The sequence below is a fragment of the Peromyscus leucopus genome, chromosome X (genome assembly GCF_004664715.2).
Source record: "Peromyscus leucopus breed LL Stock chromosome X, UCI_PerLeu_2.1, whole genome shotgun sequence".
Taxonomy (NCBI): domain Eukaryota; kingdom Metazoa; phylum Chordata; class Mammalia; order Rodentia; family Cricetidae; genus Peromyscus; species Peromyscus leucopus.
The window spans coordinates 65,709,909-65,730,390 of NC_051083.1; the positions used below are offsets into that span (position 1 = coordinate 65,709,909).

At 44.1% G+C, this 20,482-nt stretch overlaps 1 protein-coding gene across 1 annotated transcript; it reads left to right on the forward strand.

Moving 5' to 3' along the window:
* The first annotated feature begins 205 nt into the window (after positions 1–205).
* On the forward strand, positions 206–19,952 carry Pgk1 (phosphoglycerate kinase 1). The gene is made up of 11 exons (XM_028886393.2): positions 206–413; positions 7,295–7,345; positions 10,015–10,170; positions 10,304–10,448; positions 12,604–12,707; positions 13,420–13,539; positions 15,691–15,805; positions 15,988–16,167; positions 18,694–18,871; positions 19,125–19,223; positions 19,503–19,952. The coding sequence occupies exons 1-11, from the start codon at positions 349–351 to the stop codon at positions 19,541–19,543; spliced, it is 1,254 nt and encodes a 417-aa protein (XP_028742226.1). The 5' UTR covers positions 206–348; the 3' UTR covers positions 19,544–19,952.
* Positions 19,953–20,482: the final 530 nt, after the last annotated feature.

Genomic DNA, 20,482 nt, shown 5'->3' on the forward strand with positions numbered 1-20,482 from the left:
CTACTCCTCCCCTCGTCAGGAAGGTTCCCCGCTGCTCGCGTCGTGCTGGACGTGACAAATGGAAGTCGCACGTCCCACCAGTTCCTTGTAGATGGACAGCGCCTCGGAGCAATGGAAGCGGACCGGCCTTCTGGGCTGCGACCAATAGCAGCTTTGCCGCTTCGTTCTCTGGGAGCAGCGGCGGGAAGGGGCGGGTCCAAGGGCGGGCTCAGGGGCGGGGCTAGGGGCGGAGCGAGCGCCCTCTGGTCCCCCGCAACCCGGCGTTCTGCACGCTTCAAAAGCGCACGTCGGCCGCAGTGATCTCCTCTTCCTCGGGTCCGCGCCTCTTGATCTCACTCTGTTGCCAAAATGTCGCTTTCTAACAAGCTGACTTTGGACAAGCTGGACGTGAAGGGGAAGCGGGTCGTGATGAGGTAATCCTGTACTCATGCCCTCGGGGCTCTAGCACAGCCTCTCTGGCCCTGGCAAGCACGCTTTTCCGTGCACCCTAAGTTGCGCTTAGTTTTCAGCTAGGTCTCAGGGGTCCTGGGTTTGCTGAGCCAGGGGTGTCCTCACCTCGTTGGGGCTGAGACTGTCCGAGTTTGATGCTTCCTAACTGCTTTTCTTCCAGCATAAAAAGGGATCAATAGTGTCCTTTAGGGAGTGGATCTCACTGAGAAAAGGTTCAGATTCGCAGGACTGAATCTTTTCCCCATTTCCGAAATGCAGTTTCGTCTCCTGTAAGGAGATGGGACCTAATGCTTATCCTGCAAATCTCTAGGCCCCAGTTGAGGGACCTTGAAAGGTCATTTAGCTAATTTCCCTTCCCCCACGGTCTTTGGACCATCCCTGACGAATTCGAAACCGCCCACGTTTCATTGGTCCCGGTACAAAAAGATTTCTTTCCCAGAGGCTGTGGTTTGAAATGCTCAGGAGTGGAGGTCTCTTCCCTAAAAAAATTGGGTGGGAGGGTGAGGCCCACTGAATGAAGCTCTGTATAGCTTATGTAACAGGCCTCAGCAGCCCTACCTTGCCATTGGACTACTGGCCTTGAGGTTTGCATCAGGATTGTGACACATACAGGGTGTGGCGGCCCGGAGTTGGAGGCCTCTAACCTCACCCTCAGAGGTGGCTAGCGAAGCAGGATGTTAGAAGCGAGCAAGGCTTCCACGCACATGGCATTCACTTACTCCTTACTCGGCACATGTGGATCCTTGGTCATTTATCAAGTTGACTTCTCCCTTACCTGACAGAATTCCTAGCGTGTATGGGACTTCTACCTTTCTAACTTTCGTAATTTATAATGTGTGCCAGAGTGAAAGATGATGGCTAGATACATAACTGATGCACTTGGCTGTTCGTGTAACTACAGGACCCACGGATGGTAATTTTTGAAGGGCCATAGGTAATCGCAGTGACTGCTCTGCCGGCTTGACCTTTTTTGGAAGCGGTTGATTGATTGGCAGTGTGTGAATGACGTAATCCCGGTCCCTTTCACAATTTGGGCCAGTTCGAATGAGGGCATTTTTTTAGATCCTAACACGTGTGAGGGAGCAGAGGCTCTCCTACCTCTGCAGCTAGGAGAACTGTACAGGCACATATTTCATCGTAGCCAATATTGCTAGGCAGGTGGCCTTTTCTTGCTGTGCAGATAGCCAGAATCCAGTGTTCATGCAAAGCACTCGTGCTACCTTTCATGGGCTAGACCTTTGTAATCTGGATGGAGTAGAGATCCCAGCCACCCTAGGATTAAAGGGCAGGTTCTAGCTCTTCATGGTGCTCCGAGGAAATGAGATTGACCCTGTGAAACTGAGAAGGTAGATGTTAGCCTGCAACTAGCTGAAAAGGTTTCAGATATTTCCTTCTACCTCCGATGGCTTGAGGTGGATGTGTGCAGCAGCTGAAAGCCAGGGGGACATTGTGTTGGTCACCTTCCTGTAACTGCAGTTTGGGGCCTTATGCTCTCCTCCACAGGGAAACTGTCTTAAGGAATTACCTCTGCTTGGGCGTGAGAATGGAGGAAACAAGTTTTCTCCCTTTGCACCAAATCAAGTTTCATTTAACACAGCTTAACTTGGAGTCTTGAAAAGATTGGCTAGTCCAGTTTTACTGTTCAAGGTTATTGAACTAGCAGTATGATGGCAATTGATGAGACATGTTGAAAGTTATTGAACTCTCAAGTTTGTGGCTGAGTCGGGACTAGAATTTGGGTCTCTAGCTACCAATCCCATTGTCTAAACACTTGGACATTGACCCAGGGACAGGTTGAAGTAGACTTTGTCTGTGGGGGTTGCAATCGCTTCCTTTTTTTTTTTTTGTATGGATACATTGTACTTATTTTGAAGGCCACACTGGCAAGGTTGCTTTGTTTCCTGATTATTAATGCATCTTGAATAGGGAGTTTCATTGCAGGCTTCCATTTTAGAGGAGTCCAGGCAGCTCTGCCTGGGTGAGCTCAATACCTTTTTGTTTCAGGGCTTTTTGTGGTGCTTGGCGGTGCTTCAGGAACGGGGCCTCAGGAGCAGGGGCTGTTTCACTCCCCTCCTTTCTGGCCTGTAGAAGGGTAGTAGAAGGGTACCCTTGTCTTCTCACGTGTCTAGTCCCTTGGTTTGAATTGGCGAGGGAAGTGGATTGGTTGGGCTAACTATTTTCCATGTGCTGGGGTCAAACACTAGGTGTTTTATGCCTGAGCACCCCCACTCCTTTCAGAGCAACTTGAAAATAGCCAGAAACCCCAACAGGTTCCACGGCTCAGCGTTTTTTTCCATTCTCGCCAACTGCTTGATTTTACCAGGCCATTTGAGTACATTTCCTGCTTGAGTTTTGTCATACTGTTTCCTTTCTATCCCCTCGTAGGTTACCAGTCACCCTTTGCTGGTAAAGTACTTCTCTTTTTTCTTGTACTTCCTGGTTTTTTTTTTTTTTGGATTCAATTTATTTATTTTTTTCCAGCCTCACCGTTTTGTTGTGACTTGCGAAGTAACAGCCCTGGTGGAAAGAAAGAAAATGGAATCACACTAGTGTAATTTAGCAAGCAGTCCATAGAGCAACAATGGCATGGTTCCTCTGAGAGTTCTTAGAACTGGGCCTGGAATCCGGAGATTGCAGAAAGACTTGGTTTTTTTTTTTTTTTTTTTTTTTGTCTTGGTTTTTTGAGGCAGGCTTTCTCTGTCGCCCTGGCTGTTCTGGAGCTCTCTCTGGACCATTCTGACCTCTTAATTCAGAAGTCCTCTGCCTCTGCTTCCCAAGTGCTGGGATTAAAGGGGCTGCCCAACAAGACTTGTTATTCGAACTTAAATTTTTTAAAAACTTTTTTGTAATAATTACACATTTCTAGAAGACTGCAAAGATTGTATGGAAAGTCAGCTTTTCCCAGTGGCTGCATAATTGTAGTGCAATGGCAGAAGTGGGGATTCGACGTTGGTATGAAGTGTACAGTTCTAGCATTTTATCACATAGATTTGTATAACCACCACCTCAGTCAAGACAGCACTGGCTGATCACCATCGAGATGTCTCATGTTACTTGGTTAGAATCATACTGTCCATTTTTAATGCCTGATGATTACTGACCTGCTGCTCTACTTTTAAAACCTGTCATTTCCAAAACATGGTATATACGTATTCGTACAATGTGTAACTTCTGGAGATGCACGCTTACTCAACATTCATTGAACAGTTATCCAAGTTGGTACACGTACCAACAGAATATTCCTTTGAATTGCTGGGTGCTTTTTCACAGGATGTGTGTACAAGAGTTTTATCATCCATCCCCATTAAAGGCTATCTGGGTTGTTGCCAGTTTGGGGTTTTCACACAGGAAGCTGCTATGAATTTTTTTTTGTGTGCCAGTCTAGGGATGGTCACATGCTGTACTTGGGGTAAAAATCCTAGGATTGGGATTGCAGGCATTCTGCCACTGAGCAATTCCATCTTTAACCTTTGGAGGGATCCCCAGATAGCTTTCCAAAGGCGCTGCACCATTTCACATTCCTGTTGGAGGACATCAGTGATCAGTTTTTCTGCATCCTCACCAGTGTTTGGTGGTGGTAAAACCGACTGGCAGAAATGACTGTATACTGAGGAGGGGTTTTAGCTACCGCATGATTTAAACAGTAGGCTAAGCTGGGCGGTGGTGGTACACGCCTTTAATCCCAGCACTTGGGAGGCAAAGCCAGGCGGATCTCTGTGAGTTCAAGGCCAGCCTGGACTACCAAGTGAGTTCCAGGAAAGGCGCAAAGCTACACAGAGAAACCCTGTCTCGAAAAACCAAAAAAAAAAAAAAAAAAAAAAAACAAAAAACCCAGTAGGCTATAAGAAATTGCAATTTCCCCAGGAATCCCATGCCGGGAGAAGAAAAGCTTGGGCTATTTTCCAGCAGAATTACAATCTTACAAAGACAAAGATGGGTCAGTGGTGAGCAGCACCACACCTTGACCTTCAGATTGCTTAGACGGGGAGCTGCTCAGATGTGTGCATCTGTGTTTGAACTATAGGTTCCTGAAGATGGATTTGGAGGGCCACTGGATTGCTTTGTCTTTTATGGTGGTGACATTAAATCAATGTCTTTCTGATTTTTTTTTTTTTTTTTGCTATTAATGTGACTGTTCTAATTGACTTACTAGGGAAAGGTGGCCGAACCTGTCTTCTTGGGGCATAGACTGTCACTCTGAGTTTGGTAGTCATCCTTTTTTAATTTTAGCCATTCTGATATATGTGGTGATACCTGAATTTGTCCTTAAGGCAAAACTCAAGAGTATTACTGGGGAGTGGAAAAGGGTGCACATTATATATCAGAACAAGTGGAACGTGTAGGCAAGGTTCTTCCCTGCTTTGGAGTCCTCAGAAGAGAAGCTAATGGCAGGCAGAGTTGTGAGTCCAGGAGATGGTAGGTGAAGGTTGAAGTTATCAAGAGGACAGCGAGAGAACTAATCCAGTTTTTCATCAGTAAGATGATGCCATCAGAGCTTGGATGGAAGCCACAGATGTTTGGGTATTTCAGCCTTTTCCTCCTTCTTAGGTTTTGGGGGCAGGGAGCAGCACTATTTAGCCTATGTAGTTAACCGTTTTGCCCATTAGCCTTCCTGGAGGCTGCAGGAGGATCATGGTAGTGGGATACTTGATCTGCTAGTTCTGAACTTTAAGGCTGGCAAGGGCCTACTCAGGATATTTAAAGAGGATGCCATAGGTACCAGAAACCAACTAGAGTAGTGCCTTTTAATTTTAAAGGCTTTCTTAAATCCAAATCAAGAACTATGTCCCTCCAGGTCCTTGGTGAGGTAGGTAGATTAGTGGTCACGGGATAGAGGAAATCAGTGATCTGCAGGACTTGTGGTCACTGCTCAGACAGAGAAAAAGACATCGGGAAAAGATGGAATTTCACAGTCAAGGACAGTAGCAATCCTGCCTTACCATATATAGTCCCTTAGTGACTGGTACTAGGTGTTTTTTTTTTTGTTGTTGTTGCTTTTTTTTGTTTGTTTGGGTTTTTTTTTTGGTAAGGTCTTTAATATAGTTGGTCTTTCAAATAAAAACTACAGTTTGGGGAATTGTTAACATAATAACAGCTAACATTTGCATGATACTATGTACCACTTCTAAGCCTTTTGTCATTCACTAATTTGTTTCTCTTAACTATAAGCTAGATACTATAATTCTCAGCTTTTAAAAAAGATTTATTTATTATGTATACAGTGTTCTGCCTGCATATATGCCTGCAGGCCAGAAGAGGGCATCAGATCCCACTGTAGATGGTTGTGAGCCCCCATGTGGTTGCTGGGAATTGAACTCAGGACCTCTGGAAGAGCAGTCAGTGTTCTCACACCGAGCCATCTCTCCAGCCCTCATTTCTCAGATTTAAGAAAAATTAATAAGCTGGGTGGTGGTGGTGGCAGAGATGCACCCAGGACAGCCAGAAACTCTGTCTTGAACACCACCCTCCCCCCCTTAAAAAAAAGAAAAAATTAGTTAAATGGTTTTAGGGTGGATGTATTGGTACATTAATCTAATACTTAATCTCAGCATTTATTCAGGAGATGAAAGGAAGCTAGACCACATAGTCTGTCTCAAATCATGGCAGACAAAACTTAGACATTAGCCGGGTGTGTGTGGGGGTGGCAGGGCAGGGCACACCTTTAATCTGCACTCAGGAGGCAGAGTCAGGTGGATCTCTGTGAGTTCGAGGCCAGCCTGGTCTACAGAGTGAGTTCTGGGAAAGGCGCAAAGCTACACAGAGAAACCCTGTCTCGAAAAGACCAAAACAACAACAAAAACCACTTAGACATTAAAATCAGCCACCATACAGACAGTAGTTCAAAAGAATTGGTTCCTAATGATAAAATGGGGCTGGGGAGCTATGTGAGCACTAGAACAGTTGTCTGCCATGGCCAGGGCCCTGGGTTCAATTTCCAGCAGTAATCTGTTAGGTCAAAAGGGAAAGCTTCAATATATTATTGGCTTTCATTTTGGTCAATGGGCTGAGGCACATTTCACCCCTTTTTCCCTCAAGTTCTTTGAAAGTGACTGTTCTTTATATGTTGAAGGGCATTGTGTAAACTGGATACTCGAGCCTAGGTTTTTTTCTATTAATGTGCCAGAATTTCTCTTGATGTGTTTTATTTTTCAATTTCTTTTCTTTGGGGGATGTTGTTTTTACTGGGGGATGTTGTTTTTACAAGGATCCAGAATCAGTATCAAAATATTTTTTGTCACTCCAGCAGACTGCTACAGATATCATGAGACTAAATAGAAAATACTGGGCTAAAATAGAGAAATACATTTAGGTGTAATTGCCTTTAGCTTCCCGGGTCTCCTGGACAAGTTCGTCTAGTTGGAAATTCCTTTAAAATTATTAGCTACATATCTAAAAAGATACAAATCATGTACTCAAATGACTATGAAATGAGCACATGTGTGAGGAATGTGAAGCCATACCGCAGAATCGTCATCTGGCCTGTCCCAGTCACTGTGGTCACTCTTGCCCGAGACCAAGTACTGTCTTCATTTAATGTTTTTAAAATGACATTTATTCTGTGTGTGTGTGTGTGTGTACATATGTACATGCACATGCCAAGGTACAGGTGTGAGTTCAGAGGACAACTTCCTAGAGTAGTTTTCTTCCACCCATGGGACGTGGGGATAAAACTCAGGTTGTCAGGTTGGCACCAGTGCCTGTACCACCTGATCCATCTTGCCAGCCCTCTCTTTTAATGCCTCTTATTATTTTAAAGGTGAGCTTTGAGCTTTTAACGGTTTAAACTTTTGAGGGACTAAGAAGTTGATGATGGCTGTGCAACTGAAGCCTTTTTCTTTCCTAGGGTGGACTTCAATGTTCCTATGAAGAACAACCAGATCACAAATAACCAAAGGTAAGATCGCTACCAAACCTGGCCTGGCTTTAAGAAGTGTGAGTATATGAGGTACAAATTTCTTTCTCCATACTGTGGAAGTACATCAACCGAAGCCACATGACTTTGGGTCTTTACTAACCTGCTTTCTTGTCAGTGTGGGAATTATTCTAAATTCATGAAAAATATTGGAAAAAAATTCACCCTATTCCAGGTGTGTAGCGCACGCCTTTAATCCCAATACTTGGGGAGACAGAGGCAGGCAGATCTCTGAGACTGAAGCCAGCCTGGTCTACAGAGTGAGTTCTGGGACAGCCAGGTCTATAGAGAGACCTTGTCTCAAAAAAACAAAACAACCAAACAGGAATTCTAGTTTGACGTGGGGGTGTATGCCTATAATCTTAGTGCTTGCAAGGCTGAATTGAGGAGGGCCATAAGTTAAATTGAAAGGCGTGTGAGCTATAAAGCCAGTTTCCTGCCATTCTAGGCTGTCCAAAAACTTGTCTCAACACCTAAAACAAGTGAGTGGAATGATCAACATACACTATGAAATTCTTGAAGAATTAATATAAATATTTTAAAACAACCAAACAGAAAACTCCAGACCACCCCCCAGTTTAAAAAATCCTCCTACCAACAAAAACATCCTGAGGAAGTACTCCTTGTTTTAAGAAAAATTTCAAGGAATTTGGAGATACTTTTTTTTTTTAAATCAGAGTTAAAGATTAGTTGACTTTTCTTACAAAATGAAGTGTGCAAGAGAATGGGTTTTAGTTTCAGTAATTTTTAAGCTTACATGTAGATTTACTAGAGTTTGTTACAAGGAGCTCAGATAAAGTATTTTTTTTTAGGGAGGGGATAGTTTGCTCTGCCTTTGCCTCTAAAAAATTAGAAAAGATTTCAGAAGTAACACTACTTTAGCTTCCTGGTGTCTTGGGTACTAGCTTCAGAAGCAGAATTTCCTTGTAAAAGATTTATTTTTATATGAGGGGGTGGGGTGTGGAGAGATGATGTGTATGTTTGCATGTGTGTGCAAGGGCATTGGTTGCACTGTGTGAGGTTGCCTATGGAGGCCAGAAGAGGGTATAGATACATTGGAGGTGAAGTTGCCTATGGAGGCCAGAAGAGGGAATAGATATGTTGGAGGTGAAGTTGCCTATGGAGGCCAGAAGAGGGAATAGATACATTGGAGGTGAAGTTGCCTATGGAGGCCAGAAGAGGGAATAGATACATTGGAGGTGAAGTTGCAGGTGGTTGGAAGCCAGTTGATACAGCTACTGGGAACTGAACACAGGTTCTCTAGAATAGCAAGCCTTAACCACTGAGTGATCTCTCCCTGTGCCCTGCAGAAGCAGATTTCATTTTCAAAAGCAGAATTTTTAAGTCATAGTACTGTTGTTGCCTTTAAGAAAATGATATAAGATTTTATTTCAAAACATTGTTCTGAGAAGGGTCTCAGCTTCTGATGGGCTTGAGCTTGGGGTCCTTCTGCCTCAGCCTTCCAGGTGTGTTGGTTCCAGGCATACGCCATGATGCCTGGCTCTTTATTTTAAATTAAAAATTTTTTAATTTAAAATGAGTGCTCTGTCTGCTTGTATACCTGCACACCAGAAGAGGGCACCAGATCTTATTACAGATGGTTGCGAGCCACAAAGTGGTGGCTGGGAATTGAACTCAGGACCTCTGGAAGAGCAGCCAGTGCTCTAACTGCTGAGCCATCTCACCAGCCCCAAATTAAATTTTTTTTTTGTTTTTTGAGACAGGGTTTCTCTGTGTAGCTTTGTGCCTTTCCTGGAACTCACTCTGTAGACCAGGCTGGCCTCGAACTCACAGATCCTCCAGCCTCTGCTTCCCAAGTGCTGGGATTAAAGGCGGGCACCACCACCGCCTGGCCCAAATTAAATTTTTTTAAAGATTTATTTTATGTGTATGAAGAGTTTATTTTTGCGACTGAATGATACCTCATTTTTCCCCCCATTCATCTGCTGATGAGAGATGAGGTGAAGTCTTCATTTTAGCCATTGTGAACAATGCTACTATAAACTTGAGTGTACAGATGTCTTTTTTTGCATGCTAATTTCATTTCCTTTGGGTCTGTACCAGGTGGCTCTGGTCACAAAGGTATCCTGTACCTAGCAACTACTAACTTCAGACTTTTAGAAGGGAGCAGGTGTTAGTCATCATTACCTGGCTTCTAGAGAGTATAGAAACAGTGACCAGCTGTTGTCAGAGAACTGGGGGACACTTGAAAAGCCAGGGTTGCCTCGTTTGCTGTGTTACTGAGGATGATCTTGAACTTCTGATCCTCTTTCTTCTCCCCCACCATGTCCTGCAGCTGATTATCCCAGAGCTTTGTGCATGCCAGGGAAGTACTTCACCCAGTGAGATACCTCGCCAAGCCCCAAAAGCTGAGGGCTAACCTCCCAGGCAGGCCCTGCTGGAGAGAGACTACAGGCTTTGCTAGGTTCTTTTCTGCATGTGGAACAGGTCTGTGGTGAGACTGTAGTTCCAGGTGGCAGGTCTGCATCATATCTATCTTAGGAACACAAATATGAATTCTGCAACTGTCAGACTTGAGGAAACTTGGAGAAGAAACGGCGTTTTATATTTTACCAAGTCACTAGTTAAAATAGTTCCCTCTAATTCCTAGGAAGAACACTGTTCTATCTTCTGTCTTCTTTTGGTTATAGGATCAAGGCTGCTGTCCCAAGCATCAAATTCTGCTTGGACAATGGAGCCAAGTCGGTTGTCCTGATGAGCCACCTGGGCCGGCCTGATGGTGTTCCCATGCCTGACAAGTACTCCTTAGAGCCAGTTGCGGCGGAACTCAAATCTCTGCTGGGCAAGTAAGTACAGGGCTCTGGTGCTGGTGAGCTCGGGGAGGTGAGGTAGGCTGGTTCTCAGCAGTCGGGCACGCTGTCGCTGGGTCTCAGCTTTCAGGCTGCTCTAATCTTCATTTCTTGCTCCTCCCTCCCCCAGGGATGTTCTGTTCTTGAAGGATTGTGTGGGCCCAGAAGTAGAGAATGCCTGTGCCAACCCAGCAGCTGGCACTGTCATCCTGCTGGAGAACCTCCGCTTTCATGTAGAGGAAGAAGGGAAGGGAAAAGATGCTTCTGGGAACAAGGTAGGACCTGTGATTTTGATATTATTGGGCCTGAATTTGTATGAGGCCATGATTAAAGAATAGTGGAAACTCATCTTGATTTGCCCAAACACCTTTTAAAATTGAGATATAACATCCTTGTAAAACTGTACAAATGTGGGCCATGGATGTAGCTCATGATAGTGTACGATGCCCCGGGTACAATCCTCAGCACTGCAGAACAAAAGCAGCTGTTTAAATGTACGTGATGAATTACCAATTAGCACAGAGTACACACATTATATAATCACTACCCAGTCAAGGAGTGGAATGTGACCAGCGCTGCCGAAACTCTCTTCCTGTTCACTTTTTGAAATACCTTTGAAAAATACATGAATTAGGCAGGTGGATCTCTTGAGTTCAAGGCCATCCTGGTCTACAAACAGATTTCCAGGCCAGCCTGGAACTGGAAACCCTGTCTCAAAAACAAAATGAAAAAAAAAAAAATACATGAATGCTCTTAGGTAATCAGAGTATTTGGTGAGGGTAATGGTCATGGTGAGATTCCTTAAGGCATTGAACTTAAGATTTTCCTTTCTTGGGTAGGGTAGGAGTGGTTGGAGACAAGGTCTCATGTAGCTCATATACTGTGTAGCTCAGGCTGGTCTTGAACTTGAGGTAGCCTAGGACGACCTTGAGCTCCTGATTGCTCCACCTTCCAAGTGCTTGGCCTCTCACCTGACTCAGGACATTTGAGTCTCTGTAAGATAAGTAGGTACAGGCTGGGCGGTGGTGGTGCACGCCTTTAATCCCAGCACTCGGGAGGCAGAGCCAGGTGCATCTCTCTGAGTTTGAGGCCAGCCTGGGCTACACAGAAACCCTGTCCTGAAAGTCCCTTCCCCCCCAAAAAAAGTAGGTACAGGTGTTATCCTCATTTCCTAAGGAAACATCTCAGAAAGAAGCCTGGGTTTCAGAAAGGCAGCCATTTTGCTGAAGTTAGTAGTGGTGCTGTTGCTGGCCTTTATAGCTCAGTCCGTTAGATCTGCAAGCTTTTTTTCTACAAAGAGCCATGTAGCAAATGGTGTAAGCTATGTGGCTCATGTAGTCAATTACAATTATACAGTCCTGTTGGATCTATTCACATGCCATTGTCATAAAAGCTGTAGATAATCCACAAGACTGGTCACTAGACGACAACAGAATTCAGTCACTAAATGTTAAAACCGCCTCTGAGTGATTTTGGATTTGCCCTTTGGGTAGTTAGCCAAGGGCAGTTCCTAGTACCTTCTACTCTTTGGGGCTTTAGAGATGAAAGAACAAGATGCTCTGAGGGTATATGTCAGTCCCCTTTTGACTTCTGACATTTCTTAAGGTCATCTGGAGTGCCCGCTTTCAAGCAGTTTCTTTTCTTAGCAGCGTTGGCCCTGAGCTGGCCCTGCCCTGCTTTGGCGTGGTCTTGCTACAGTACTACTCAATGCTGACCTAAAATTCAGTGCCCTTTTAAACTGAAACTCAAGATGCCCAAACTAAGCACTCAACTGGAAAGGTGACTCGGGAGGTTTTATTCAGGAATCAGTGAACTGACTGCTAGTCTCTGACTTCACTTTTAGTGAATTCACTTGCTCTTCGCTCTAATGGCTTATTTAGAATGCCTGAAATTGCAGGCATTCAGTTACAAGTTCACACTGGACACAAACCAAATGAAGACAATTCAGTTTTAAAAGTTGATTTTTGCAGGCGAGTGTGAGCTCCAGTATGGGTTCTGGAGGAGCAGCAAGTGCTCTGAACCACTGGGCCATCTTTCCAGCCCCATAATTGAATGTTCAGTGTGTTCAAATTGGTATTTTCAGAATTAACATTGCCTTCCTTATACTCATTGGCAAGTCAAAAATGAGGTATGTCCTGATAATGTCTATGGCATCTTTTCATGAAAAACTTTGAATTTATCCTACATTCTTTTTGTTTGTTTTTGAATTTTATCACATGTATTTTGCATATGTGTGTACACATACGTACATGCGTGTATGATTTTCAGGGGGAGGTAATGGAGACAAGAAATGACCAAAGGACCTGAAATATTTAGGAGAAAGAACAGACCCTGTTGCTAATAGTAAAACTTTCCCTACTAACTCAGAGTCCTCAAGATGTTCAAGAGGATTCCCATGCTAGATTTTCCTCTTTAAATTTTTCTCTGCAGATTAAAGCCGAGCCAGCCAAAATTGATGCTTTCCGAGCCTCACTGTCCAAACTTGGGGATGTCTATGTCAATGATGCTTTTGGGACTGCACACCGAGCCCACAGGTACCGAGAGCCTTGTCAGTACTAGGCAGAGTACAGTGATCTTGAGCAGCCCCTCCATAGTTCCCCCTCCCTGCGCTTCTCCCGGACCACTCTCCTACTTCCCCTCTCCCCAAGATCCGTTCCTGTTTTCCCTCTCAAAAACTAAGTCTCCTAGGGATGGCAATTGGACGTGGCAGAACCAACTTACGATAGGACTAGGCACATCCCCTCCTAGGCTGGACGAGCAACCCAGTAGGAGGAAAAGGGTCCCAAGAGCAGGCAAAACTGGGAAGATTTTAGTCTTTTATTAAAGCAGTTAGAATTTTAGATTACAGAATGGTACTGGCCTGCCATTCATTTATTTGTATTGGTGTTAAGATGAAACAGAGTACTTCTGGGTATGGTGGCATACATCTTGAGTCCCATAAGAACACCCAGCTACACAACCGTAACCATATACATTAGTATATGCAGAGGACCTAGCTCAGACCCTGACCTAACTGGATATTTTAAATTCCACCTCAGTCCATTGCTTGTTTTACCCTTGGTCATAAACTTAGTCAGAAATGTATCTAAGATGTAACTGGCTTTATTGCAGTTTAGGGATGAAACCATGGTTTCCCAGCTGATGAAAACATTTTAGTGATAAGGAGCAGGCTTCTGGGTCTGTGAAAAAAATGGTAGAATTTGACTGGATTTTGAATAAATTTGGTTTCTTTTTTTTTCCTTCTAGCTCCATGGTGGGTGTGAATCTGCCACAGAAGGCTGGTGGATTTTTGATGAAGAAGGAACTGAACTACTTTGCCAAAGCTTTGGAGAGTCCTGAACGACCCTTCCTGGCTATCTTGGGAGGGTATGAAGAACACCTCGGGACCATGTTAAATAGTGTTAGCCTGGTAGTCGTCCATAACATGGGTGGCTTATGGTCAGATAGCATAATCACAATGGGTAACTGAGGAGAATTTAATAGAGACAGGTGAGGGTGGGGTTTAGGGAAGGCCCTGCCATCATCTGGGTTTATTAATAGCCATCAGCATCTGAAGATACAGAGATTCCAGAGAGGTAGTCCATGGAAAAAGGCAGTATGATTAGAATCCTCTGGTCTTTCTTTAGTCAGGGGATATAGGGTTGGTCAAGTGGTAGAAGGAGCCAGGGAAAGATACTTGTGCCTTTTCTTCAGTTTCTGCCTGGACACCCCCTGCATGCACCACTCATTGGCCAGCTTACCTGGAAAGCAGAAGAGAAGGCATGTGAGCCTCTTAATGTGGTCTATGTAGGTCAGATTGGTGGGACAGCAGAATGTAGAGGACATAAAATGGTTCCACAGGGAAAAATGGAGACTGATCCCTCGGGGGTGCTCATCTCAGTCTCTGAGCTTCTTCTTTTCCAGTTTAAGATAATGTCTCACATACCCCAGGCTAGCCTTGAAATTGCTTTGTAGTCCAGGATGATCTTGCCCTGACCCTCATGCTTCAACTTCTTGAGCTCTAGGATGACATGCTTGGGCCATACACCTGGCAAGGTGCTTTTTAAAACAGTTCCAAAGCTGGTAGATTGCAGTCTGGTAGGGAGTAACTGAAAACTTCCCTCTGAGTGCTTAAAGGATCATTTAGATGTAACTCTCCAGACCATGTACCTATTTTATGTGTCTTGTGGGGAAAGGCAGTATGTAGGTAATAATAGTTTAGCCAAGAAGAACTTTCAGAAGAGAAGGTCGAGTGGCTACATTGCACATAAAGTAGGAAGGAGGAACTTGGACTGCTTGGATGAGAAAGCTGCCTTTCACTTGGCATAGCTGTTTAGGCATCAGCCTCTTTCGGGTAGAGGACCATGACCCATCTATGGGATGTTTTTTTTTTTTTCCCCTTCCACATGACTAAGCACACTCAGCATTTCCTGATGAAATTTGACTCTGGAACTGGGTGTCAGCTTCACCTAGCATAGTTGCTCTCTAGGCTTCATGAGCCCTGTTTCAGAGTCCTAAAAATAACCCAGATGGGTGTAGGTTTTTGTGTTGTCTTGCAAAAATGTTAGTTCCTGGAAACATTGACACTTTTGTTTACTGATTTAAAATCATCAGACTCTTTTCTCTGGCTTCTCCGTTGAGCTGTCTGGGTTTGGTTCTTAGGTTTTCTGAAGATCTGGAATATCGGAGTGAAAGTCAACCACTGGTGTGTTCAGATTTTAGAGTAAGATTGAAGTATAGCTGTCTTTTAATCACAGGGCATATGTCGTAAGATCTCTGAACACTTGAAGCCAAGGTTAGCCCGAATCCTAAAGATAGACTATGGTTTTTCTGGATGTACAGGCTGTAGGCAGAGAGACAGACAGACGCTGGGCCTGGCATGGGTTTTGGTTGCCTTAAAAACCACTCTTTTTTTTTTTTTTTTTTTTTTTTTGGTTTTTCGAGACAGGGTTTCTCTGTGTAGCTTTGCGCCTTTCCTGGGACTCACTTGGTAGCCCAGGCTGGCCTCGAACTCACAGAGATCCGCCTGCCTCTGCCTCCCGAGTGCTGGGATTAAAGGCGTGCGCCACCACCGCCCAGCGCCTTAAAACCACTCTTAATGACACTCCTCTAACATGGCCACACTACCTCATGCTTTTCAGACATTCAACTGGGAGTATGCATGCAAATATTAGTCTCTGGAGACCATTTCTATTCAAACCATCACAGTTACTAATCTGGCAATCTGGGCTTTGAATTTTGGATTGGGTTGTGGCTGTTTAGATAAGGGAGGTTTCCTTTTTCTGGTTAGGTGCTGAGGATCAAACCCAGGGTTTTACACATGGAAGACATGTTCTCATACTTAGCTCTACCCTTAACCTGCGAATGTCCATTTTAAGCCCCTGTTCTGGAGCTGCCTTGAGGATTTCTTCAAACATGGAGTGATGGAGAAACATGGCCAAGTTAGGCAGTGCTTTTGCCACTTTGGGGCGTTTCTTTTTCTCCTGCTGTGTCTGAGTTTTAGCACCACCCTCACCAATTGTGTGCTTTCCCTTCTAGAGCGAAAGTTGCAGACAAGATCCAGCTGATCAATAATATGCTGGACAAAGTCAATGAGATGATCATTGGTGGTGGAATGGCTTTTACCTTCCTGAAGGTGCTCAACAACATGGAGGTAGGAAACCCATGGCAAATGGCTGTGAAATGGCTTCTGTAGTGATAGCACTTTATGTGAGTCCTAAAAACATTTCCATTTCATCTGTATTACCTTAGAGTATGTTATGCTCCCGTCGGTGGTGAGTCAGTCATGTTCTTAGTTTAGAGGCTGATCTTCATTTCCTCGGCTCTCTTGTGTAGATTGGAACTTCTCTGTATGATGAAGAAGGAGCCAAGATTGTCAAAGATCTCATGTCCAAAGCTGAGAAGAATGGTGTGAAGATTACCTTGCCTGTTGACTTTGTCACTGCTGACAAATTTGATGAGAATGCCAAGACTGGCCAAGCTACTGTGGCCTCGGGTATACCTGCTGGCTGGATGGTGAGTCAGTTGGTTGGTTATGTAAGTGGTCAGAAAATTCACTCATCTAGCAAATTTTTTTGTGGCATTGGAGATCCAGCTGAGTGTTTTACAGATGTTAAGAAGTGCTCTACTGCTGAGCTGTGCCCTTTCCTCTCCAGCAAATGTTTTATATTAATTTCCATGGGACTCAAAGAGGATGGGAAATGTTGCAATGGGCACTTGGAGGGCAATTGCGTGGAGTAATTGCTGCAGTTTTACCAATAATAGTGCAAACCCACTTTTTGAATATTCAGTGTTCGTTTAGCACTATGTGCTGGAGATAGTACTATGCTCTTTCGTGGTCTGAACTGTTCCGGACCACATGGCTAACTACAAGCCATTCTAAGTAAACTTTCAGGTCAACGAGGTGGCTCAGTAGGTCAAAGTGCTTGCTACACAAACCCGAGGGACCTGAGCTATATTTCTAGACCCTAAACTAATGTGCCATTACACCTGGCCTTCACATTAGTTTGATAACTGTAAAGTCATGTTTATATGCTTGTTTGCTCACTATTTTTCATTTGTTAGACATTTTTCTATTTCATTGTTTCCCAAAGTGTGGTCCCACAAGCATCGTTTTTGGAAGTTGTTTTAAAAAGGCAAATTTGGGATCTGAAGAGATGGCTTTAGCAATTATGGGGAGAGTTAGGTTTCTGGTACCCACATTGAGTGGTTCACAACCACCTATAATTCCAGTGCCAGGGGATCCAGTGCCCTTTCTGGTCTCTGAGGTCCCCCGCCCCATAAATGTGGCATATACACATGCATGAGCATAAATAAATCATATAGACAAATAAATCATAGAGTTTGAGGCTGGCCTGGTCTACATAGCAAATTCCTGGCCAGTCGAGGGTGAATAGTGAGATCCTGTCTCAAAAAACAAACAAAAAGAGGCAAATTCTTGAGCCCTATTTTAGACTTACTGAATCAGAAACCCTAGGAGTGAGATTCAACCCACTGTTTTTGACCAAGGCTTCCTGGAGCTTATGATACATGGAAGGTTTGAACACAACTGATCTAGTTCAGTGCGTCTCAGTCTATTGACATCTCAAATAGTTCTAGCTGTGGCAAGGATGTTGGTATATTGCGGCATATGTATAGTGTCACTAGCTGCAAGGTGTCTGTTGTGTTCACCCCAAGTTGCAACAACCGAATACCTCTGCAGACATTGGCACATACTGGTCTGATAGGCAGAATCGATCTGGGTGAGAACCACTGATCTAGATCTTGGCTGCTATTAGGCAACATGAGGTTTGGCCTTATTTGATCCATAAAGTAAAATGTTTTTGTCAAAAGGCATATACACACAGGATAGAGGATGCATGCATTTTGATTCTACTAGAAACTCTTGATGTTCATTCAGCCTTACATTATGGTCTTGGTAGAGGTGATATTTGGTGCTAGTAAGTTTCCTTTATGGTTTTTTGAGACAGTTTATGTGTGTAGCTTTGGGGCCCATCCTGGAACGCACTCTAGACTAGGACCAGCTCAATGGCTGAGTAGATAAAACCACTTGCCGCCAAGTCTGACAACCTGAGTTCAATCCCCAGAACCCACTTTATGGAAAGGGAAAACCTACTTTTCCAAAATTGTCCTCCAACACACACACACACAAATGAATAAAACTTGAAACAGATTTTAACATTTTTTATTTGTTTTTTAAGACAGTGTTGTTGATTATTTTTGTTTTTACTCTTTTGGCTCTTTGGGGGCCTGCCACCCAGCTCCCAAATAAATCACACGGAGACTTATTCTCCCTTATAAATTCCTGGCCTTAGCTTGGCTTATTTCTAGCCAACTTCTCTTAATTTAAATTATCCTGTCTACCCTTTGCCTCTGGATTTTTATGTTTCTCTATTTCTGTATATCTTTTCTTTCCTTCGTATTCTGTGTCTGGCTGTGTGACTGGGTGGCTGGCCCTTTCTTTTTTTTTTTTCTCCTTAATATTTTTTCTCTCTTTTTCTTCCTCTATTCTGCCTGCTAGCCCCGCCTATCCTTTCTCCTGCCTTGCTATTTACCATTCAGCTCTTTTTTTAGACCATCAGACAGGCAAAGTAACACAGCTTAATGGAGTTAAACAAATGCAATATAAAAGAATGCAACACATCTTTGCATCATTAAAACAAATGTTCTCCAGCATGAAGAAATGTAACACATCTTAAAATAATATTCTATACCAGGCGGTGATGGCACACGTCTTTAATCCCAGCACTTGGGAGGCAGAGGCAGGTGGATCTCTGAGTTTAAGGCCAGCCTGGTCTACAGAGTGAGTTCCAGGACAGACACCAAAACTACACAGAGAAACCCTGTCTGGATAAAAAAAAAAATTCTGAGATTCTCTGTAGCCCTGGCTGTCCTGGAACTCACTCTGTAGACTAGGCTGGCCTTGAACTCACAGAGATCTGCCTGCCTCTGCCTCCTGAGTGCTGGGATTAAGGGCGTGGTGCACCACGCCCGTTCAAATGAGTTGTCTTAATGGTTCATCGTCTTGATTCTACCCTCTAGGGCTTGGACTGTGGTACTGAGAGCAGCAAGAAATATGCTGAGGCTGTGGCTCGAGCTAAGCAGATTGTTTGGAATGGACCTGTTGGGGTATTTGAATGGGAAGCTTTTGCCAGGGGAACCAAGTCCCTCATGGATGAGGTGGTAAAAGCCACTTCTAGGGGTTGCATCACTATCATAGGTAAGGGGTTCTGTACTAAACTCACTAATGCAACATGGCTGAGCTGTATTCAGAGGGGGCATGTGGTTAATATTTTCTGGGTCTCGTTATGGGTAAATCTCTAGCTGATAGTTCATGGAGGTATCAATCATAGGGGATCCTCTTGAGATGGAGTGGCGGGGGCGGGGTGTTTATTAGCTACATTTTGGTTTGGGAACCACACTGTTTTACAGTTTGGGTGCCAAAACATTTTTCTCCGGTCTTCATTCAACAGGTGGTGGAGACACTGCCACTTGCTGTGCCAAATGGAACACGGAGGATAAAGTCAGCCACGTGAGCACTGGGGGTGGTGCCAGTCTCGAGCTCCTGGAAGGTGAGGTTGTTTTGTGTTTATTTGAAGGCAGGGTGGGGACCAGTGGAGAGCTCCAGCAGTTGTCACGAGCAGTCATATCAGCGAGGTAGCACAAAGCACCTGCATCCACTTGGCGGGAGGGGTAGGTAGGAACACGTTTTAATTGACCTGGGACCCAGAATGCTGGGGTTTTTGAACTATAACCTAACAGAGCTGGCATTTTATCAGGAAGACCAGGGCAGATGTAACTTAGTGGGTCTTACAGTAACGCTGTCTGTGTGTGTGCTCTCTCAAAAACAGGTAAAGTCCTTCCTGGGGTGGATGCTCTCAGCAATGTTTAGTATTTTCCTGCCTTTTGGTTCCTGTGCACAGCCCCTAAGTCAACTTAGTGTGTTTTCCGCATCTCCACTTGGTGTTAGCGCAAGATTCAGCTAGTGGCCGAGATGCAGCGCCAGGAACCCTTAAACAGTTGCACAGCATCTCACTCAGCTCGTCTTTACTGCACCGGGATTTGTCTACATTCTTCAGGATCCCATTTAAGTTCCTTAGTGACTAAACCGTTGTGCATTCTAGAGTGCATCTATTTATATTCTGCCTGTAAAAGAAAGTGAGCTGTAAAAGCTTAGTTCTCTTTGAGTAGTCTCTGGTTAGCTTTGTCACCGTTCATGACTCGGCATGGAAATGAGATGAAATTCCAGCTGTAGGTTTGGAGACGTTGATGATGATTAATAAAGATGTCCACTGAAACGAGTTTTCCTGTCATGCTTTGTTAGGAAGGGTGAGAATAGAATCTATGGATTTTTGAATGGAAGGATTGGGGCTGTAGCAGTGGGGAGGTGGGAATAGATAAATGCCTGCTCCTTATGAAGGCCTATTCTTGATTTTGCTTTTTTTTCCATATAAATGTTGGATACCATAATTTCAAAAGCCTAGCCTTATAAGCAAAACCAACCCAAAGAAGCCCCAGCTCATTCTTTCCATTCTTGATTCCCATTTCCTAGTGTGACCATTGTTTTTCTTGATTCCCATCTCATGGCTTTAAGTATCGAGACTTTCAAGCAGTCTGTTAATTTCGTAGTTTGAAGAATGGAATCAACAGCCTCTGTTCCACATACACTTCCTCATTCTCAGTGTTGTTTGCCATTGCTATAAATTAGATCAGAAATTTACATTATGAGGGATCTGCGCATGGTGTTTGCTTGTAATCCCACCACATGGGTAGCAAGGACAGAAGTTCAAGTGAATCCTTGACTACATAGTGAGTTAGAGGCCAGTCTCAT